This window comes from Manacus candei, unplaced genomic scaffold (assembly GCF_025592945.1).
Source record: "Manacus candei isolate 608988 ecotype Guabito, Panama unplaced genomic scaffold, ASM2559294v1 h1tg000028l, whole genome shotgun sequence".
Taxonomy (NCBI): Eukaryota; Metazoa; Chordata; class Aves; order Passeriformes; family Pipridae; genus Manacus; species Manacus candei.
Genome location: NW_026138076.1, coordinates 16,191,324 through 16,208,962, shown reverse-complemented (window position 1 = coordinate 16,208,962; position 17,639 = coordinate 16,191,324). Strand labels below are relative to the sequence as shown.

Genomic DNA, 17,639 nt, shown 5'->3' with positions numbered 1-17,639 from the left:
AATTTTTTTATAAACAAAATTTCAGTTTAACACAGAGCAGAAATGTTCTCCATCCTGTTTGTAGTCAGGAATTTTGAGAGACTTCTTTTTAGAGACACGGATTACCTATTCACACTTGCTTCCACCTGACCTAATTTTCTCAGGGAATTCTACTTTACTCTCAAAGATATTTCTATTTTGTACAATTTTGGTGGCCTTGTTCATGTTAAAAAGAACAGCATACATAAAACCCAAAGAATAATGACATATACATCACAAGATTTTGCTTTGCTTGCTTTGCCACTGACGTGACAGTTCCCAAAAAAGGGAGCATAGGGACATGCACTTATTTCTTATCTGGTTGCCATCTGCTCCCAAACTAACTTGAGGACAGATGTCCAAATCCAAAGTCCTGCGAAACTTAAGAGAGGACTTCCACCAGTAATCTTCTGGGAATTGAAAGGACAACTCATGTTGCTCCAGAAGAAGGTAGATTGGATTTTAGCAAAAATTTCTTCACCAGAAGGGTTGTCAAGCGTTGGAACAGGCTACCCAGGGAAGTGGTTGAGTCACCATCCCTGGCGGTATTTAAAAGGCTGTAGATGTGGCACTTTGGGACATGGTGCACTTGGCAGTGTTAGGTTACCGGCTGGACTCAGTGATCATACCAGTCTTTTCCACCTTAAATGATTGTATGAGTCTATAAAAATCAGATGGTTCTTGGCTTGAGCTCCCTCTGGTGGGTAATGTACACTCCAGAGACCACAACTGCTGCTAAAGGTAACCACCACAAAACAAAACAACATGCAGCTTGTTATATTTTGCTCAAAATACACATAAATACACCCGCTGACTAATGATTACAACTGAGATCAGAGCTAAAGCTGCATCTTAACACATTTGTGCTGAAAAGTGGAAGATGCAAGGTTCTTGTCAGAACTGAACTCCCTTGATGATCTCAGATGTCCTTTCCAACCCGGCTGATTCTATGATTCTTTGATTCTATGATTCAAATCCAGATGCAAATTGATTTTCAGCACCTAATATTGAGCAAAATAAATTGAAGAAGTAGTTAAACACTGTTCCACTGTTTTTTGTTTTTTTTTTTTGGTCTGTGTTCTTGACTGGTACTTTGGGCTGTCCTGGTTTCAGCTGGAATAGAGTTAATTTGTTTCCTAGTAGCTGGTATGGTGCTGTGTTTTGGATTCAGTATGAGAATAATGTTGATAATACACTGATGTTTGGTTGTTGCTAAGAAGTACTTACCCCAAGTCAAGGACTTTTCAGTGTCCCATGCTCTGCCAGCAAGGAAGTGCACAAGAAGCTGTGAGGGAGCATGGCCAGGACAGCTGATCTGAACTGGCCAAAGGGATATTCCTGACCACAGAATGTCATCCTCAGTACATGAAGTGGGGGGGAGTTGAACGGGAGCTGTCGATGGCTGATCAGGGTCAGTCTGAGCAGTGGTCAGCAGGTGGTGAGCAACTGTATTGTGCATTGCTTGTCTGTCTTGGGGTTTATTCCTCTCCTTTTCATTACAATTATTTTTAGTAGTAGTAGTATTACATTATATTACATTTCAATTAATAAACAGTTCTTATCTCAACCCACAAGTTTTGGGAGTTTTTTGTGATTCTTCTTCCTACCACAGGGAACGGGTGGAGTGAGCAAGCATCTGTGTAATACTTAGTTGCTGGCTAGGGTTAAACCATCGCAGAGGCCTAAAGTTTGATGCCCTTTCTAAAAGATATTTTGTTGGCAGGATTCAGAAAATATTCATTATTTCAAAAATCTCACACCCCAAAGATTATTTGTTAAAAGGAGTTTAAAATCTGTGATATCTTACCTACAAAATAAGCACGTCCACACATTTATCAGCTGAAACAACTGAAAATTAGAACATATTTTATAATTTATATTCTTAGGCACAAATCTAAGTCCTTCCACAAGAACAACGGGCACACTGTATTGCAGTATCCCAAATACAGGAGTTATGATAATGACAATTTGTGATAATTCTTATATTAAAATAAGCATCAGTAATCTCTGCACTATACAAAGCAATACTTATATTTTTATTACCTCAGAAAAATGCATGGAAACTTTGCAAATAGCAGCAATCATACTTTTCTGCTCTCATAAGTGGCACTAATAAACCAAACTAACTCTTGCATCCCTGTGTTATTGGTTTTTTTCATTCAGAAGCTTACTTGTTGGTCTGAATCACATACTGACAGTTGTTTTGAAAAAAAAAAAACCAATGTTCCCATCAGAAAACCGTAATTGAGTGTGAAAACATTTGAGGTAAGAATGGTCACATAAGTTCATGTTCTTCAGTGAACCAAGCCCATACTGTTTAGTCTTAGAACCAACTTAAGCAACTGTATAGTCTATTCATTAAATTGCTTATAGAGCTACATTATGCTTAAAGAGGACCCAGTGGATGAAAAGCTGGACATGAGCCAACAACTTGTGTTTGCAGCTCAGAAAGCCAGCCATGTCCTGGGTTGCATTGAAAGCACTGTGGCCAGCAGGTCGAGGGAGGTGGTTCTGCCACTCTACTCCACTCTGGTGAGACCCCACCTGGAGTGCTGCACCCAGCCCTGGGCTCCTCAAGAAAGACATGGACCTGCTGGAGCAAGTCCAAAGGAGGGCCACGAAAATGCTCAGAGGGATGGAGCACCTCTCTTATGAAGAAAGACTGAAAGAGTTAGGATTGTTCAGCCTGGAGAAGAGAAAGCTCTGGGGAGACCTGATTGCAGCCTTTCACTACTTAGAGAGGGCTCCTAATAAAGACAGGGGCAAATTTTTTAGCAGGGCCTGTTGTCATAGGACAAGAGGTAATGGTTTTAAACCAAAAGAGTGTAGATTCACACTAAATATAAGGAAGAAGTTTTTTATGATAGGAGTGGTGAAACACAGGAACGGTTTGCCCAGAGAGGTGGTAGATGCCTCATACCTAGAAACATTCAAGGTAAGATTGGACAGGGCTTTGTTGAAGATGTCCCTGCTCATTGCAGGGGAGTTGAAATAGATGACCTTTACAGGTCCCTTCTAACCACTTCACGATTCTATTATAACTAAGCTGCAGGCATGTATTTTACATCACAACTTTCATTCCAAAAGAAAACTACAGAATTTATAAAAATATTTTTTTTCTAATTAATATTTTTCTCCTTTTAAAAAGGAAGCCATCCAACTTTAAGGTACCAATAAGAATCTGGTACCAGAAGTTCTTCACCAGATACGTAATTTTAATTGGAATTCTAAGCAATGGATTAAATACCCCAGAAACTTCTCCGAGAATTATTTTAATTAGTTCCTGTCCCCTTATGCTGCTTCATATGTTTGGACTTATTTTAAGTAACATAAGAGTTTTATGGGGTGAGGGGTATACATGCAAGTCATATACACTACAGACTGACTTGTTTGTAGACATGTAGGACTGAATCCTCCATGTGGTCTCTGCTGGCTAATTAATTTGTAAATTTCTGAATCCTCCTGCTCGTGTATCATGGAGTGGGGACAGAATGGATTTGTATGAAACTGCTTACAACACTCATAGTTCTGTGCTAAGAAAGAAGTACTAAGTGACTTTGTTAACTCTGATGCACAGCCACTTTGATTTTCCTTTGTTCTTTATATGAAAACCAGAAGAGATCTATTTGTAAGAAAAACCATGAACTGTGTTTTGCTTTTAAGTTATTATTGCGTTAATTAAGATTATTCTGCAGTAGTCATTTTATTCGCTGCAGTTAAATAGAATTTCACAGCATGTGTTTTATTTTGTTGGGCCCAACTCCAGGCTTTCTGATCCTTTAGTAGAGCCTAAAGAGTTGCCTGCAGATTATAGAAAGAGCTCCATATATTTAAGTGAATTAAACAGTACATTGCAAAGAAAAAGGCATTTAGGGTTATTGAGAAGTAAAGTCTATTTTACGTCTTTATTACAGTGTAACACACTCACTAAAGTATCACTTGTCTTACCACAAGATTCTGACAAATGCCAAAACCAGTGATGTCTTTAACTTATTTTATTAGTAGAACTAATCTGTTTCCCTCTTTTAGGAAACAATGTATTGCTGATTATTCTGGCTCAGTGCCCTTCTTTTAATTTTGGGTTTCTAGTTTCACCTGTCTCAAGAAGCTCAGCGGATGCTTCCTCTGAGAAGAAGTGGAGCATACTCTTGAAATATGTTACATAGTTTCTGGAAAGCACTCAGCCATTTCCCCCTAGCTTGGTGCCTGTGCGCAGATCCTTGCTGAAAATATCCCTGGAAAATGTGTTATGAAGATGACTAAAAGACAAGCTGTGAGAACATACTGGAAAATTAATAAGTTGCTTTAATCATAAAAGGTGAATAAAGAACACCATTACTTCAGATAGGTGCAGTTCTAGCCTACCAAATTGCTGCACGGTTTGGCAGATGGACAGGTACAGGTTTGAGACTTATTACCTCTGTTTTAACAAGTATATATCTCATCTGGGCCTCAGTTACACCATCTCTAAGATAGGGATAAAATGTCATGTGCCTATTTGATGACAGTGTTACCAGCATCATTAATAAAAACTCAGGAATATTGCCCTTCAGATACCTTCCAATGCTGTACTTCTTGGTATAATAAGAAAAGCACTGCTGTTCATTTAAATGAAGATACTATTCATTTGCACGATATAATGTGTAAGGAAACTATTTAGACTTAGTACGTCTACCATGCAAGCACTTAGAAATAAAAATTACAGTGATTAAAGAAGTGAACCACTTTCAGATTAATGAAGAAAAAAATTCATCTCCTTAACAGACTGGAAGGAAACCCACATTTATTCCTTTACTGAATCCCTCAGCTGGAAGACCATGACTGCAAGAACAATTGACTCCCAGTCAACCCTAAAATTGTGCAGGATCTGCTGCTCCAGCTGGATCCCTACAAATCTATGGGGCCTGATGGGATTCATCCCAAAATCCTCAAAGAGCTGGCTGATGTCATCGCAAAACCTCTCCCAATGATTTTGAGTGGTCTCGGGAATCCGGAGAGGTCTCAGCTGACTGGAAGCTGGTGAATGTTGTCCCGACTTGCAAGAAGGGCAAGAAGGAGGACCCCAGAACCTACAGGCCTGTCACTTCAGTACCTGGTAAAATCATGGAAAAGATTATTCTGGGAGATATTGAAAAACATCTGAGAGACAACACAGTCATTGGTCACAACCAGCATGGCTTCATGAGAGCAAAGTCCTGCTTATCAAACCTGATTTCCTTCTATGACAAGGTAACCCACCCAGTTGGATCAAGGGAAGCCAGTTGATGTAATCTTTTTGGATACATAAGAAAGATAGAAGCTCTTGGAGAGCGTCCAAAGGAGGGCAGTGAAGATGGTTAAAGGCCTTGAGGGGAAGCCATATGAGGAGCAGCTGAGGTCACTTGGTCTGTTCGGCCTGGAGGAGACTGATGCAGCCTTCAACTCCTGCAGACTCATTGCAGCCTTCAACATCCTCATGAAGGGAAGCAGAGGGTCAGGTATAGATCTCTTCACTCTTATGACCAGTGGTGGGACTTGAGGAAATGGCATGAAGATGAGTCAGGAGAGGTTTAGGTTAGATATCAGGGAAAGGTTCTTTACCCAGAGGGTGGTCGGGCACTGGAACAGGCTCCCCAAGGAAGTGGTCACAGCACCAAGCCTGACAGAGTTGAAGCATTTGGACAATGCTCTTGGGCACATGGTGTGATTCTTCGGGTGTCCTGCACAGGGCCAAGAGTTGGACTCAATGATCCTGATGGGTCCCCTCCAATTCAGTGTATTCTATGATTCTATGAAAATTTTCATCCTACCAGTGCCTCTGGTTAAGAAGCTACATTTCCCTGTCGCATTCAACAGCAGGTTGTGCTTGAGGAATGAAGGTGACACATTAAACAGATCCTGCTCATCTAAAATGTTTGAGTCTGATTCTCTGTTAGAATGAATTCCAGTTATATTTTGTTTTGATGATTTGCCAATTCCCAAAAATGTTGAATAACACCTGCCTGATTACCATCTGTCTGCACTGCTTTTTCGGTCAGAATTGTCTCTTTTGATGCCCCATGAGATACAACACATAACAGTTTCTGCTTTTGCATTATTTTGGTTAATTTCATTCTTCCAATTATACCTTTAATTAATTACAAGATTTTCTTTCACAATATTCCTGGGATGATGGGATTATCAAGCTTTTGCTCAACAAAACCTGAAAGCAATGAGAAAAGGAATACATACACACAGGGAGACAAATAAAAACCTGATTTACATACAATACAAACTTAACCAATGTGTATCAGTCAAACTATGCTTCATTGTCCCTTCTTCTTTTGCATTCTTTTACAATATGCCCTTTATTTATATACTAAAACCAGTAATGTACTTACTGTACCCTAAAAATACAAATTCAATAGAATTCAAAAATCTTTTTAAAAAATCCAGAAAACCTTACAACAAATCTTCAATGTCTCATCTCTTGATACTTCTTCAAAATTTACAGATGTAGCGAAACATTGGGGTGATAACTTCTAACACCACCCAGAAGCTCCCCCCCCCAGGTCCATCAGCTGGAGTCACAGCCTCTTTCTCTACAGTAGTTGTATAATTGAAAATAGGTTTCTTCCATTAATGCATTTCTTTCTGCCTCTGATTCTAGCACAAATATGCATAGAGAGATCAGGTGGTTGTAATAAAAAGTCATTGCAGTTTTGATTATTTTGCTGCATTTGATGGCAAAAGCTTCAAATGAGTCAGAGGATAAATATTTATCCAATAAGACAGATAATCTTAGAGGGGATACTCTTTGTCCATTTGTACCTTAAGTGATACGATGCAATGATGCACCTTACCAAGACTGTGCTTACATGCACATGTGTAGCAAATCACATTTTACCCATTCTGCTCACAAGATACACTTTAATTGGAGGTTTAAATACTGATGAGCTGAATTCGCAATTGCAAAATATACATCTAAATCCAAATTTTGTGCACTACCCTTCCTTGCAGCAGATAAAATTCTGAGCTTGTAACACTCAAAACATTAAACTACTCAGAATTTCACTGGAAAGATGAAGCTAGGCTTTAGAATTATCTCCACTTCTTAAGTAATGGAAATTGCATTTGCTTGGTATACAAGAATCTCACAGTTCCAAATCAGAATTTCTAGATTTGTTCCCGTGTATAACTCTCTTCTGGTGACATTCTTTCCTCCTCTCAATGGTTTATCATTAACACCTTTAAAATATTTTATCATCTTCTAAAATATAAACATCACACAGGTAGCTTTAATTTTGGCACATCCTTACTTCTGAGTAAGATTATTTCCTTTGAGTGGATTTGTAACTGTAGCACTATTTTGATTTTGGAGATAAATTTCTATACTACATCCTGTACTTTTATCATCTAAAGACATATGGCATGAAGGGGGGAAAGGAAAATCATAATCATGCTATATATCAGTCAACTAAAACCTGGTAATATTCTAGCACTGATCTTCACAGAAAAATATAAAACTGATAATGCTGTACAAAATTTGTTAATCACCTATAGAGGCTGTGTACTTTTTATCAATGGGCTGCTACATTTTCCCTGTACTATTATAAAATATCTCTCTTCAAGGTCAATTGAACCATAGTTTTCACTATAAGTACAGATCAAATGGTTCCCTACAGTGGAGACAGCACCTCTTTACATAGTAATGCTTTCTTCACACTTGACTTTCCTGCAGGAAATCATAAAATGCATTAACTGACAGACACTCTTACTTGATTTAAAGTAAGATCCTGCTCTGAAGAGTGGCTCCATACAAGACTCTGTTTATTGCCTCTCAGTGGCACTATAGCAGATAATTCCTTGAGAAAGAAAAGATAGCTTTTTTCTTTCCATACAGTTTCTTGAATGTTATCTTCCAAACTCATACTAGACTGACTTTTCCTTTCTGATCATAAAAATACTGCAGAAGAAATTATGCCCTCAGAGACACCCACACAGCACCACTCTCCTCCAATAAGGCTATGCAGTTACAGCTTGGCTTTCTCTCTCATTGCTACAACCTTAGCCCATCTTACAACATAAGCAGCTTGTAGTAGGTAATCACAATAAGAGTTTTCAAATTTCTGCCTATTCTTAGCATCAATACTTTAAACACTAATATCTGTAGGAACCACAGGCATGAATCCTCAGACACAGTAGCAATGTAAAAATTTCAATGTATAGCTATGTAAAAATTTCAGGCTGACATAGTACACCAGTGCCTGGATATAGATTCTCATGTCTTGTGTAATTCAGCCATTTGGAGTAACTCCTTACTTTGATCTGAATGAAGGAGAGAGAGAAGAAGCAGTCAATTCTTTCTTTTACCTACATAAAATATTTTCCAATGCCTAGTCAATATGCCTTGTCTTAACTTACACCAGGCTTTCAGAGGTTGCTTCCATGGGCTCAGAAAGAGAATAACAGGAAGCATAAATTAGTCAAACAGAAATATCTTCTCATAACCACAAAGCAGATCCATTCTGAGATGAAGCCAAGTCCATGTTGGTGAAAGAAACCAGAGTGACAGAAAGAAAATCCACAATCCTCTTGTCCTTCACCTTAGCTCAAACTCATGACAGAATTTATAGCTCTGCAATGATATGCTTAGCTTTTGTTCTGTTGTATTGTACTGCAGCAGCGACAATTTATCCCCTATGCTCTTTTAGTTCTGTATACAAGCATGTTCTTTCCTGTCCACTTCCTCCTCCAATCCACCCAGAATTCTCACACTTCTGATATTTTCTTTGTTGAATGAACATTTCCTCTCCTCTTCATTCTGCTGTTCACTGCAAGTGCTTAAGGTGCCACACTGTTGAAGGAAACAGTTTCCAAAGGGGAACTATTTCTGGTTCACACCTGTTCAAGGATTTTCACAGGACTAAGTGCATGGTATAACCCAAAATCATTTGTATCCCTCAGGTGAAAGGAGGATAATCTCTCCACATTTGCTCTTTACCAAAGCTCCTCTATGGAGAAATGCTGGGTTTTTTTCTACTGGTCTTTTACTCACCAAAATCTAATTGCTCATCAGTTGGGCACACTTTATCTATCCACCTCACCTACAGCCAACTGAAACAGGACTGCAGAAATTATGAGCCTTGATTTCAATGTATCTGTGCCAGGCTGATCACGGGGGTGAGAATGGCACACACTGGTGACTAATGGTGGGCACACACTGCTGACTAATCACAGCTGTCACCTCTCTATTCAGCATAAAGGCAGTCTGAATTATTCCCTGGGATTTGGTACCTTCCACTGCAATGGGGCATCTTTGGCCGGGATACTAACAGCGTTTTGAACACCTGCTACTTTTCCTTTACTGTTACTAGTATTGATCTGTAACAAATGTGGATAGAGCCTTCCCAAATCTTTGTTCGCGAAGCCTAGCCATGATGATGATGATGATGATTGACACTTGTCTTTTCAGGCCAGCCAAAATCCTACTGCAAAACTTGTGAATTTAAAGAGGTGGTGTAGCCCTATGATCAAGAGACTCTCATCCAACTGAAAAAAAGCATACATCACTGTTTTACCAGAGCCAGTGGGTTTTTACCCAAAAAAAAAAAAAAAAAGGTGGGAGCAGGAGTGGATTTTTCAACAGTGTTTAGACATTCCTCAGGAGTCATGATCTCTATTTACACTTGTGTCTTTCTTCATGAGAATCATTACATTTTTCTTCCCCTCAGTGCTAAGGCCTCTCCACAATATCAAGTACCTAGATTCTTTAAATGATCCCGTTCCAATCATCACATCGTATCAGAAAATGGTTTATAAACACGAATTACCTTTCACAATTTACACAGAGGAGAAAAACGGGTACAAAAGTTCCCAATGGAAAATATTTCCCTTGAAAGTAGACTTCAAAGCAGGTACATTACTAACAGAACCAGAGGAGACTCAGGTGTCTTCAGGAGAGCACGTGATTTACAGACTAGGAGCTGAAAAATGAGGCATTTCACAAGGTTAATAAGCCACACACAGTAACACTATAAAGAGCAAGAGATGTGGTTCTTATTTGTCCTTCCCCCACCCTCCCTAACTAATCTTTAATCAGATAAATTGTCATGGCAACTTGATTTATACACCAAGGATACCAGCAAAGACAAGTCGATTCCCCTTGGGGAACTAGTGAATAGAAAGAGTCCTGCTTGTTCTGACACTGGCAGAGACTAAAGCTAAATGCCCTTCCCTGTCACAGGTTCACGACATACTGCCAGAGCAACTTCTACCTGCAGTGGTATTCCCCATCAGACACTCTTGCTCAGGGTACAGCCATGAGCCTCCAGTTTATGTCAAAGTCAAGACTGCGTTGTTTGGAAAAGGTCCTCTCATGTGTACTTTACAACCTTTTACTACACGAGAGTTGAGTTCAAAAAGAAATCACGACTCTCTGAAATGAAGAGTGCTGTACACAGTGGAGTGCACTCTTTCAAAGGGGCACTGGACTTGCTGCGTGTACTGAACACAATGGATACTGTCCCTGTAACTCTCAGTGAGGTGATTGACCCTCATACTAGTAACACAGCTACCCTGAGCATTACGTAAACATATACCACAAGAGGGAAGACACAATTCTTCCACCAATTTTTAAGAATGCTTTCTTTGTAAAAGAAAGCTTTTGCAAGTCCAAACTTGCACAGCACAGTAGGCACTACACAATTAAAAAAAATAAACACATACCACAGCAGATAAATAGGCATTTATTAAAGTTCATCTCAAACCAAACAAAAATAATAAAGGACATTAAGGCATCTTGTATTCAATAGCAGTTTATATAGTAAAGATGACTTCTCTTTCTCATACAAGAGAGGTAGATTAGGAAAAAAAAAAAAAAAAGAGCTCACCCAAAAAAGAGTTCTCCCAATATGTTTGACAAATTGCTGATTTCCACTGTCCCACCACTCAGTCAGCAAACCCCTCTAAAGAATGCCCATTTCTCCAGTGAAAGAGCTACAAAATCCCAACACTTATTGAGACACTGCAAGAAAGCACTTTTCCTGCCCCTCAGACATCCAGCCACCTGTAAAGATGCACACTGGAGAAAGACCAACAGATGGGATATTGCAAGAGTAAAGAAGACACACTTCTGCTATAACCATTCATTTCTGAGCAGACTAGAATATCTGGCCTTGCTTTCACTAGTATTTACTATTTTAACTAGTGAAATGAGACCACAAGCTCTAGTCTGTTTTGCAATGCAACACTTTTTACGTTCTCCTTCTATGTTCATATTAGATAAAGAAATGACAAAGGTCTTATTTCCATGGAATAATTTATTTTGATGAATTAAGCTGTCAAGTGACCAATCACTGTTATAGTGCTTTTTTCTTCCATTGGAATAAGAACATCAGGAAATGTTTACAGTATCATTGGGTTCACTATAACAGGATTTTACTACAGATTAAAATATAAATTAAGAAACACTGCAGCACTATTCACTTCACCACACTGGCTCTCTATATCCTTGATCACAATCTAACCTTCCTTTAAGGCAAGTTTGTTGTTTTGTTTTTTTTTTTCCAAAGAAGACTACATAGTCTCTAGATAAACTTGTGTGACTAGATTTACAAGCTAGGAAATCGAGCTTTATAAAATGTTTACTTCAGCAAATACAAAAGTTATTAAGAGAGAGATGGTGACCCAAAATTGCACTGTATTAAAAGGTGGAGTTTCCTTGTACCAAAGTCCTTTATTCATCATCTTTAGAACCAGTTTTGCTTAACTATAAAAGAGACACAAAAAGAAAGTATTCAAAGTTTAGACTGTCATTCCATTTATTAGGAAACAAGAACAACATTATCTCCATCTCACATTGAACACATGTATACTTAATTAACAATACAGACTGTCCTACTGTACCAAGAGACTGAAAAGCATCAGAATTAATTCTTAAACTTAAACACTAAATGAGCTTACTTCCTGAACATGAAAGTTAAATTTAAAAAAAAAAACAGCAACAAATCTCAGAAAAACCTCAGGGTACTGTTTCTATTTAATTTGAAGACTCCATCACCAGCTCTCCAAAATAAAAAAGATGAAGTAATGGAACATTATTTTCACACATCTCTGAGAGAATTCCCATATAGAAATTTAAACAATATAAAAACAGACATTAACTTCATATTTCTCAGTTTTTAAAGCTAAATTTAAAACTATTAAATGCAGCATGCCTGTTATGAAATCTATCTGGAATCCAAGATATCCACTACGAATAGCCGCTTACAACTTAGAAGGACTCTGCCCAAAACCACCCTCATCATTTACTTGCTCTTATTTAACAACTGGAACTGGTATTAGGTCTTACACTGAAAATTACTCACAGTTGCGTAAAATAAAATAGTTTGCTTTTAAAATTGTCAAGCAGTGATTTTCACTGAATCAGTAAATACAAGAGCGTGAAAAAATTCAGTGCTGAGAGGCAAACAGAAAATAATTATCCACTGGAGTAGCTGTAGCAGAGAATTGGGCTTGTAGGAGACAGTAAGTTGCTCCCACTTGGCACAGCTCCCTTTTTCTGCTTACTTATCCACTGCTCTCCAGAACCCAGCAGCACCACTAATTTTATTTTGAATCTTGTTCTCATAGAAGACAGCATACTTGCAGTACATTTGGTTAGCAAAGCCCTCTCATCATAAAATTAAAATTTAGCTACTCAGTAAATAAATACTAAAATAATCAAGGTGAAAAGAGCAACCAAAGTCCTGTCTAATATTCGGAAGGACTAGCACTTCAAAACATTTGAGAAATACATAATTTAGAACCCAAAATAAGCAACTGTTCTTACTCTTTCTTTACTTACAGTAAAAAAAGATAACTTGAAAATACTTACATGCTGGACACATATAGAAATTAATCAGACACCATAGTCAAATCCAAACATAGTTGGAAGAAAAGCAAGAAAAAACATATCAGATCAGTTTTCTTCAGATATAAGTACAAATCATTTTTAATGTACATACACAGTAGTTTCATAATATTGCATATAATACAGTCATGTTACCTTAATTACGTCCACCCAGTTCCATCCTCGTGGAAGCTCCCCTTTGTTATCTGCAGAATAAGAAGGTTTTATTTTCAACACACAAGCTAAGGGGAATATTTATCTTTCTTCAAAAGCAAGGCATAAAATTCTAAATATCCAAACTCCTCAATTTCTCCACTATGAAGCCATGAGGACAAAACAGCTTGTTCTTTAACTAACCGCAAGGGAATGCATGAGACAAAATGGCCTTAAGCTGTGGCAGGAGAGGTTCAGATTAGACATTATAAAAACATTTTTCACTGACAGAGTGGTTAGGTATTGGAATAAGTTGCCCAGGGAGGTGGTGGAGTCGCCATCTCTGGAAGTGTTCAAGAGACATCTGGATGTGGCACTTGGGGATACAGTTTAGGGATGATTATGGTGGTGCTGGGTTGATGGTTGAACTGGATGAACTTGAAGGTCTCTTCCAACCTTGATGGTTCTGTGATTATGTGATTCAAAGTAATTCCATTTGAATAAAAACACCTCAGTCCACCTGAAATTTAACTTAGAAGGTAACTTCAACATGAGCTGGGCTGACTAGCAATGATGAATTCTGTCAAAGAACAAAATTTTATGCAGCTTTTCCTCTATACAGTTTACATTAAGTCTACCAACTATACATTAGGTTAGGTAGATTATATGCAGAAACCTCTATCACAGGGTACAACTTATTGCTGCAATAGGATTGTATTATCCAGATCATTAGTAAAAGCTAAGGCTGAACACGAGTCATTAGCTGAATCAACTGAAGTTGATTCAATCAAAACACTACTATTTCATTGAAAGCATTAAATATCTGCAGAAGCACCTCTATTTCTAAAATACAAACTAAATCAGATGTTTTATTTTGGGTTTGAAAACAAATACTTTCATTTAGAAATTACATTTTTAATAATGTGAATCATTTATGAGGGCCCATAAAAAAATACATCTTCTGTTGATAGAGGTCCTAAATCCTCTCCTCCAACAAGTATTGAAAATTTCACTTTTGTCACAAATTGAATTAAAAAAAAACCTAGAAGACAATGACATTGTGAAATCCCTACTCTGTAGAAAGTTGCTTTAACTAGAACCAACATCTCAGGCAAGAATAATTCACACAGAACAAGTAAAACAGAGACCACAGACTTAAAGTAGTTAATCTTATAAACAAATGAGTACTGACTCTGACTCCAGCAAGATGTCATTCCTATAAAATTTGGATTTTCATACTGACCAAAAAAGAATATCATAGTAAACAAACCTGTTTTATCAGCTAGCTTTCGTTTCTGGGTTTTGGATAACTGTTCCTTTTTCTCTTTTTTCTTACTTGCAGGCACATCAGGAGTTCCAATTGCAATACTATTGCTTACTGAAGTCTGAGAAAGATAAAAGTGGTTGTAAATATTTGCATATTAGTTCCGTGAATACCTCTGTGTGGTGTGATTACCAAACCTGACATACTGAAAAATCCTGGCTGTCAGAAAGAAGTAATGTTGCCAGCAGCCTGCAGCTTTTAATTAACATACAATCAGGACCATAGTTTTGAAAAACATGTGTTGGGGACTAGAATTATTCTCTTTTACAGTTGGAAAAGGCACCTCTTACACTTTTCAAATTTATCATGGAGTGTGATTTACATTTTAGTGAAGGGATTCAGACTTCCCAAACATGAAGAACACAGAACACAGAAACTACAAATTGACTCAGTCTGACTCCTTAAGACCCTGGAGGTGCACTTATGCAATCCATTGCATTTCAGGAGGGCTGCAGTAAATTGCCACCCTTCCAACCCTCAGCAGACACCTTAAATCTCTGTTTCAGCTTCCTTTAGTTTTGCTTCTGCTCCAAGTCTCCATTTTTATGTTACGGTGTGGGACAGAACAGCAGCCCAAACAAACATTTCGGTATAACAACAAAGTAACAATCAAATATAACAACTGTGACTGCAGAGCACTGCGGCACCATACTCTGTGTGACAATTGTAGCCACTAATGTGTATACCCAATGAACTGATTTACAACCTAAAGAGAGAGCTACGAAGTATTCAGAGAAATAACAACCATTTTTTTTCAGTTTTAAAAGCACAAAAGCAAAACCTGAATTTATCTACTTACCACAGTGTTAACAGGCTGATTTTCCATGAACACATCCTTATTGTCTTTGGCGTATTCAAAAAGTGTGTATGTCATAGCAGTTCCAAGATTCGCTTCAACTTCTACCATTAACTTCTCCAATATACTTTGCTTAATAGCTGCAGATCTAAAAGAAACCATTAAACTAAACTATAAACTAGATAGATGAAGAAAAGTTTACCAAACAAAAAGCTCCCACGTACAAGGCCAAGGAGTGAAGTTGTCATAAACACTTACATTGTGTTGTTGAAGAAAGCATCCATCGATATGACTGGTGCTGTTTGTGGATATGTTTCTGGCCAAGAAACTTCTATTAGAAAGGCTTTGGGATCACCACTTTCACCTATCTGAAAGGAAAAGAAAAACTTTATCTGTTTCCAGTCACCTACTAAGAATTACAATATCAATAAAGAAGTCTTTTATTTCTTTTAGACCAATCAAATTTCTTGAGACAACAACTATTTTCATAAAGTTATCAGTCAGAAAATAAAGCTGTTATCTAGAAAAAGCATTTCGAAGCACACTGATTACAAAACAGCTGTGCTCTGTATGCGAGACAGGTGCAAGACATGACAGTCTGAAAGATGGCATGTGAATTTTTTGTCATTCACTTACCTGCATTATGCCTTCTCGTAATACAAATCCTTCTTCGGGGGAGAGGTGTATTGTTGTCCTTGTCTGACACTATGTTTTACTGCATTTAAATTGAGTTATCCTAACTTTTGGCAATTATTTTTCATCTAATAAAAATTAGAAATGACCAAAGCTAGTGAAATGTAAAACAACACATTGTAGACTTGTAGGCATGTCACATTTCCCCTTCTGAGGAAATTAAATTTACTAAGAACGATCCTATCAGTGAAGAAAGGCTGCACTTACATGGATGGGACTCCAGAGCTATTAATTAAATTGACCCATATCTCATTACAATTACTGACACTATTCTTAAGTTATTTGAGAAGTCACAAAAAGGTGATTCTAGATGTCTTCTCACCAGTACATGCATATGGCATTTCCAGAAGTCTCCCTTCTGTCCCATGGGTGCCTAAATTTTCGTCAGTAAAGTCCTCCGGCCATCCAAAGATCTGCCTCAGTCTGTGATCAGAAGAACGTCCAGGTCTTTAAATCCGAGAAAGTTGGTGAGAATTTCATGCCATAATCTAGCTGCATATTTTGAGCTTGGCACTCCTTGTATGTCTCTCCTGAGCAGAACGGTACCAGTGCACGTGCCCAAAGCATTTCATGGATTTCCTCTTTAGCAGGTAGACAGAGCATGTCCAGCTGCCTCTGGATGAGAGACTGGAACCTTGTAACTGAGCAGCAATGAAGGTTCAAAGTTTTACACGCAAACATCTCTGTAAGTCTCTACATTTCTGACCAGCCAGGGGACATATTACTCAGCAGGCTGGCTCCTTCAGAGAGTTTGACAATTCTCACTACACCAGGCATAGAGATGCAAGGCTAAGGGATAACTGGCTTGTAGTGCCAAGCAATAGGATGAGAGGTAAGGGGCAGAAGGGGATGCACTAGAACTTCCATCTGAAAATAAGGAAGGACTTCTTTACTGTGTGGATGACCAAGCACTGGAACAGGTTGCCCAGATTGGTTCTGGAGTCTCTCTCACTAGAGATATTCAAGAACCATCTGGATACAATTCTGTGCAATGTATTCTAGGATGACCCTCCTTGAGCAGGGAGGTTGGACATGACCCTCTGTGGTCCCTTCCAACCTGACCCATTCTGTGATAAACCCACACTGGGAGCAGGTTCCTAAACATGAATTATGAAGCATCACTGTACCAAAGATTCTGAAACAGCAGCATACGGATCTACCCTTCATTGAACATCGGACACCTCTTCGGCTTAGAAACCCCTGGTACGGCAACTACAAGGTAGCAAAGTAACTTCAGGGTGCAACTTCGCCTTACCCTGTACTGGAAGGACACGGGGCTGAGCTCCCTGAAGCACACATCTCCCTCGTAGATGGAGCGCAGCGCCTCCAGCTCCATCTGCAGCCAGGGCAGAGCAGGGGTTACCGATCGCGGCCCCGCACGGCGCTCGCACCCGCCCGGCCCCGCCACCCTCGGCTCCCTCCTCCCGCCCCTCACTGCTCCAGCACCCGCCGCCTCCCGCGCCGCCCACCCTCCCCATCCGGTGGCTCCATCTATCCATCCATCCATCCTTCCATCCTTCCATCCTTCCATCCTCTCTCTCCCTCCCTCCCGTCCTGGGCCCGCTCTCTCGCAGGGAGCAGGGCCTAGGACTCACCTCCTGGTCCTCGTTGGCCGCCATGGCCTCAGCCCCACTCTCCGTGGCCCGGCCCGTGCCCGTTCCCGCCGGGGCTGGGCGGGCCTGGCTGCGCGGCCCCACCGCCCCCGCAGGGACACGCCTTCAGCGGGGCACCGCCCCCTGCTCTCCCATTGGCCCGCTGCGCGCTCGCCCGCGCTTCCTCCCTCCGCTCACTGGCTCCTTGGCCAG

General features: G+C 39.4%; 1 protein-coding gene across 5 annotated transcripts; it reads right to left on the bottom strand.

Moving 5' to 3' along the window:
* Positions 1-839: 839 nt before the first annotated feature.
* On the bottom strand, positions 840-17,569 carry RWDD4 (RWD domain containing 4). Of its 5 annotated transcripts, none has more exons than XM_051790482.1 (8): positions 17,430-17,569; positions 17,090-17,170; positions 15,400-15,509; positions 15,145-15,289; positions 14,292-14,406; positions 13,025-13,074; positions 12,854-12,856; positions 10,709-12,090 (listed from the first exon to the last, which is right to left on the bottom strand). In XM_051790482.1, the coding sequence occupies exons 1-8, from the start codon at positions 17,451-17,453 to the stop codon at positions 12,034-12,036; spliced, it is 585 nt and encodes a 194-aa protein (XP_051646442.1). In that variant the 5' UTR covers positions 17,454-17,569; the 3' UTR covers positions 10,709-12,033. The 5 variants fall into 5 exon arrangements, with proteins under 5 accessions (XP_051646439.1, XP_051646442.1, XP_051646440.1 ...); XM_051790480.1 differs by adding an exon at positions 16,157-16,257 and having other exon boundaries at positions 10,709-12,856; positions 17,430-17,506; XM_051790479.1 differs by lacking the exons at positions 10,709-12,090; positions 12,854-12,856 and adding an exon at positions 840-1,019.
* Positions 17,570-17,639: the final 70 nt, after the last annotated feature.

Excerpts from the sequence above, each read along its gene's own strand:
- RWDD4 (XM_051790478.1), bottom strand. The coding sequence starts at position 17,453 with ATGGCGGCCAACGAGGACCAGGAG. Across the intron at positions 15,510-17,089 it reads CCGTGTCCTTCCAGTACAGG|ATAGGTGAAAGTGGTGATCC; the intron begins GTAAGGCGAAGT and ends TTTTCCTTTCAG. Across the intron at positions 14,407-15,144 it reads ATCAGCCTGTTAACACTGTG|ACTTCAGTAAGCAATAGTAT; the intron begins GTAAGTAGATAA and ends TATCTTTCTCAG.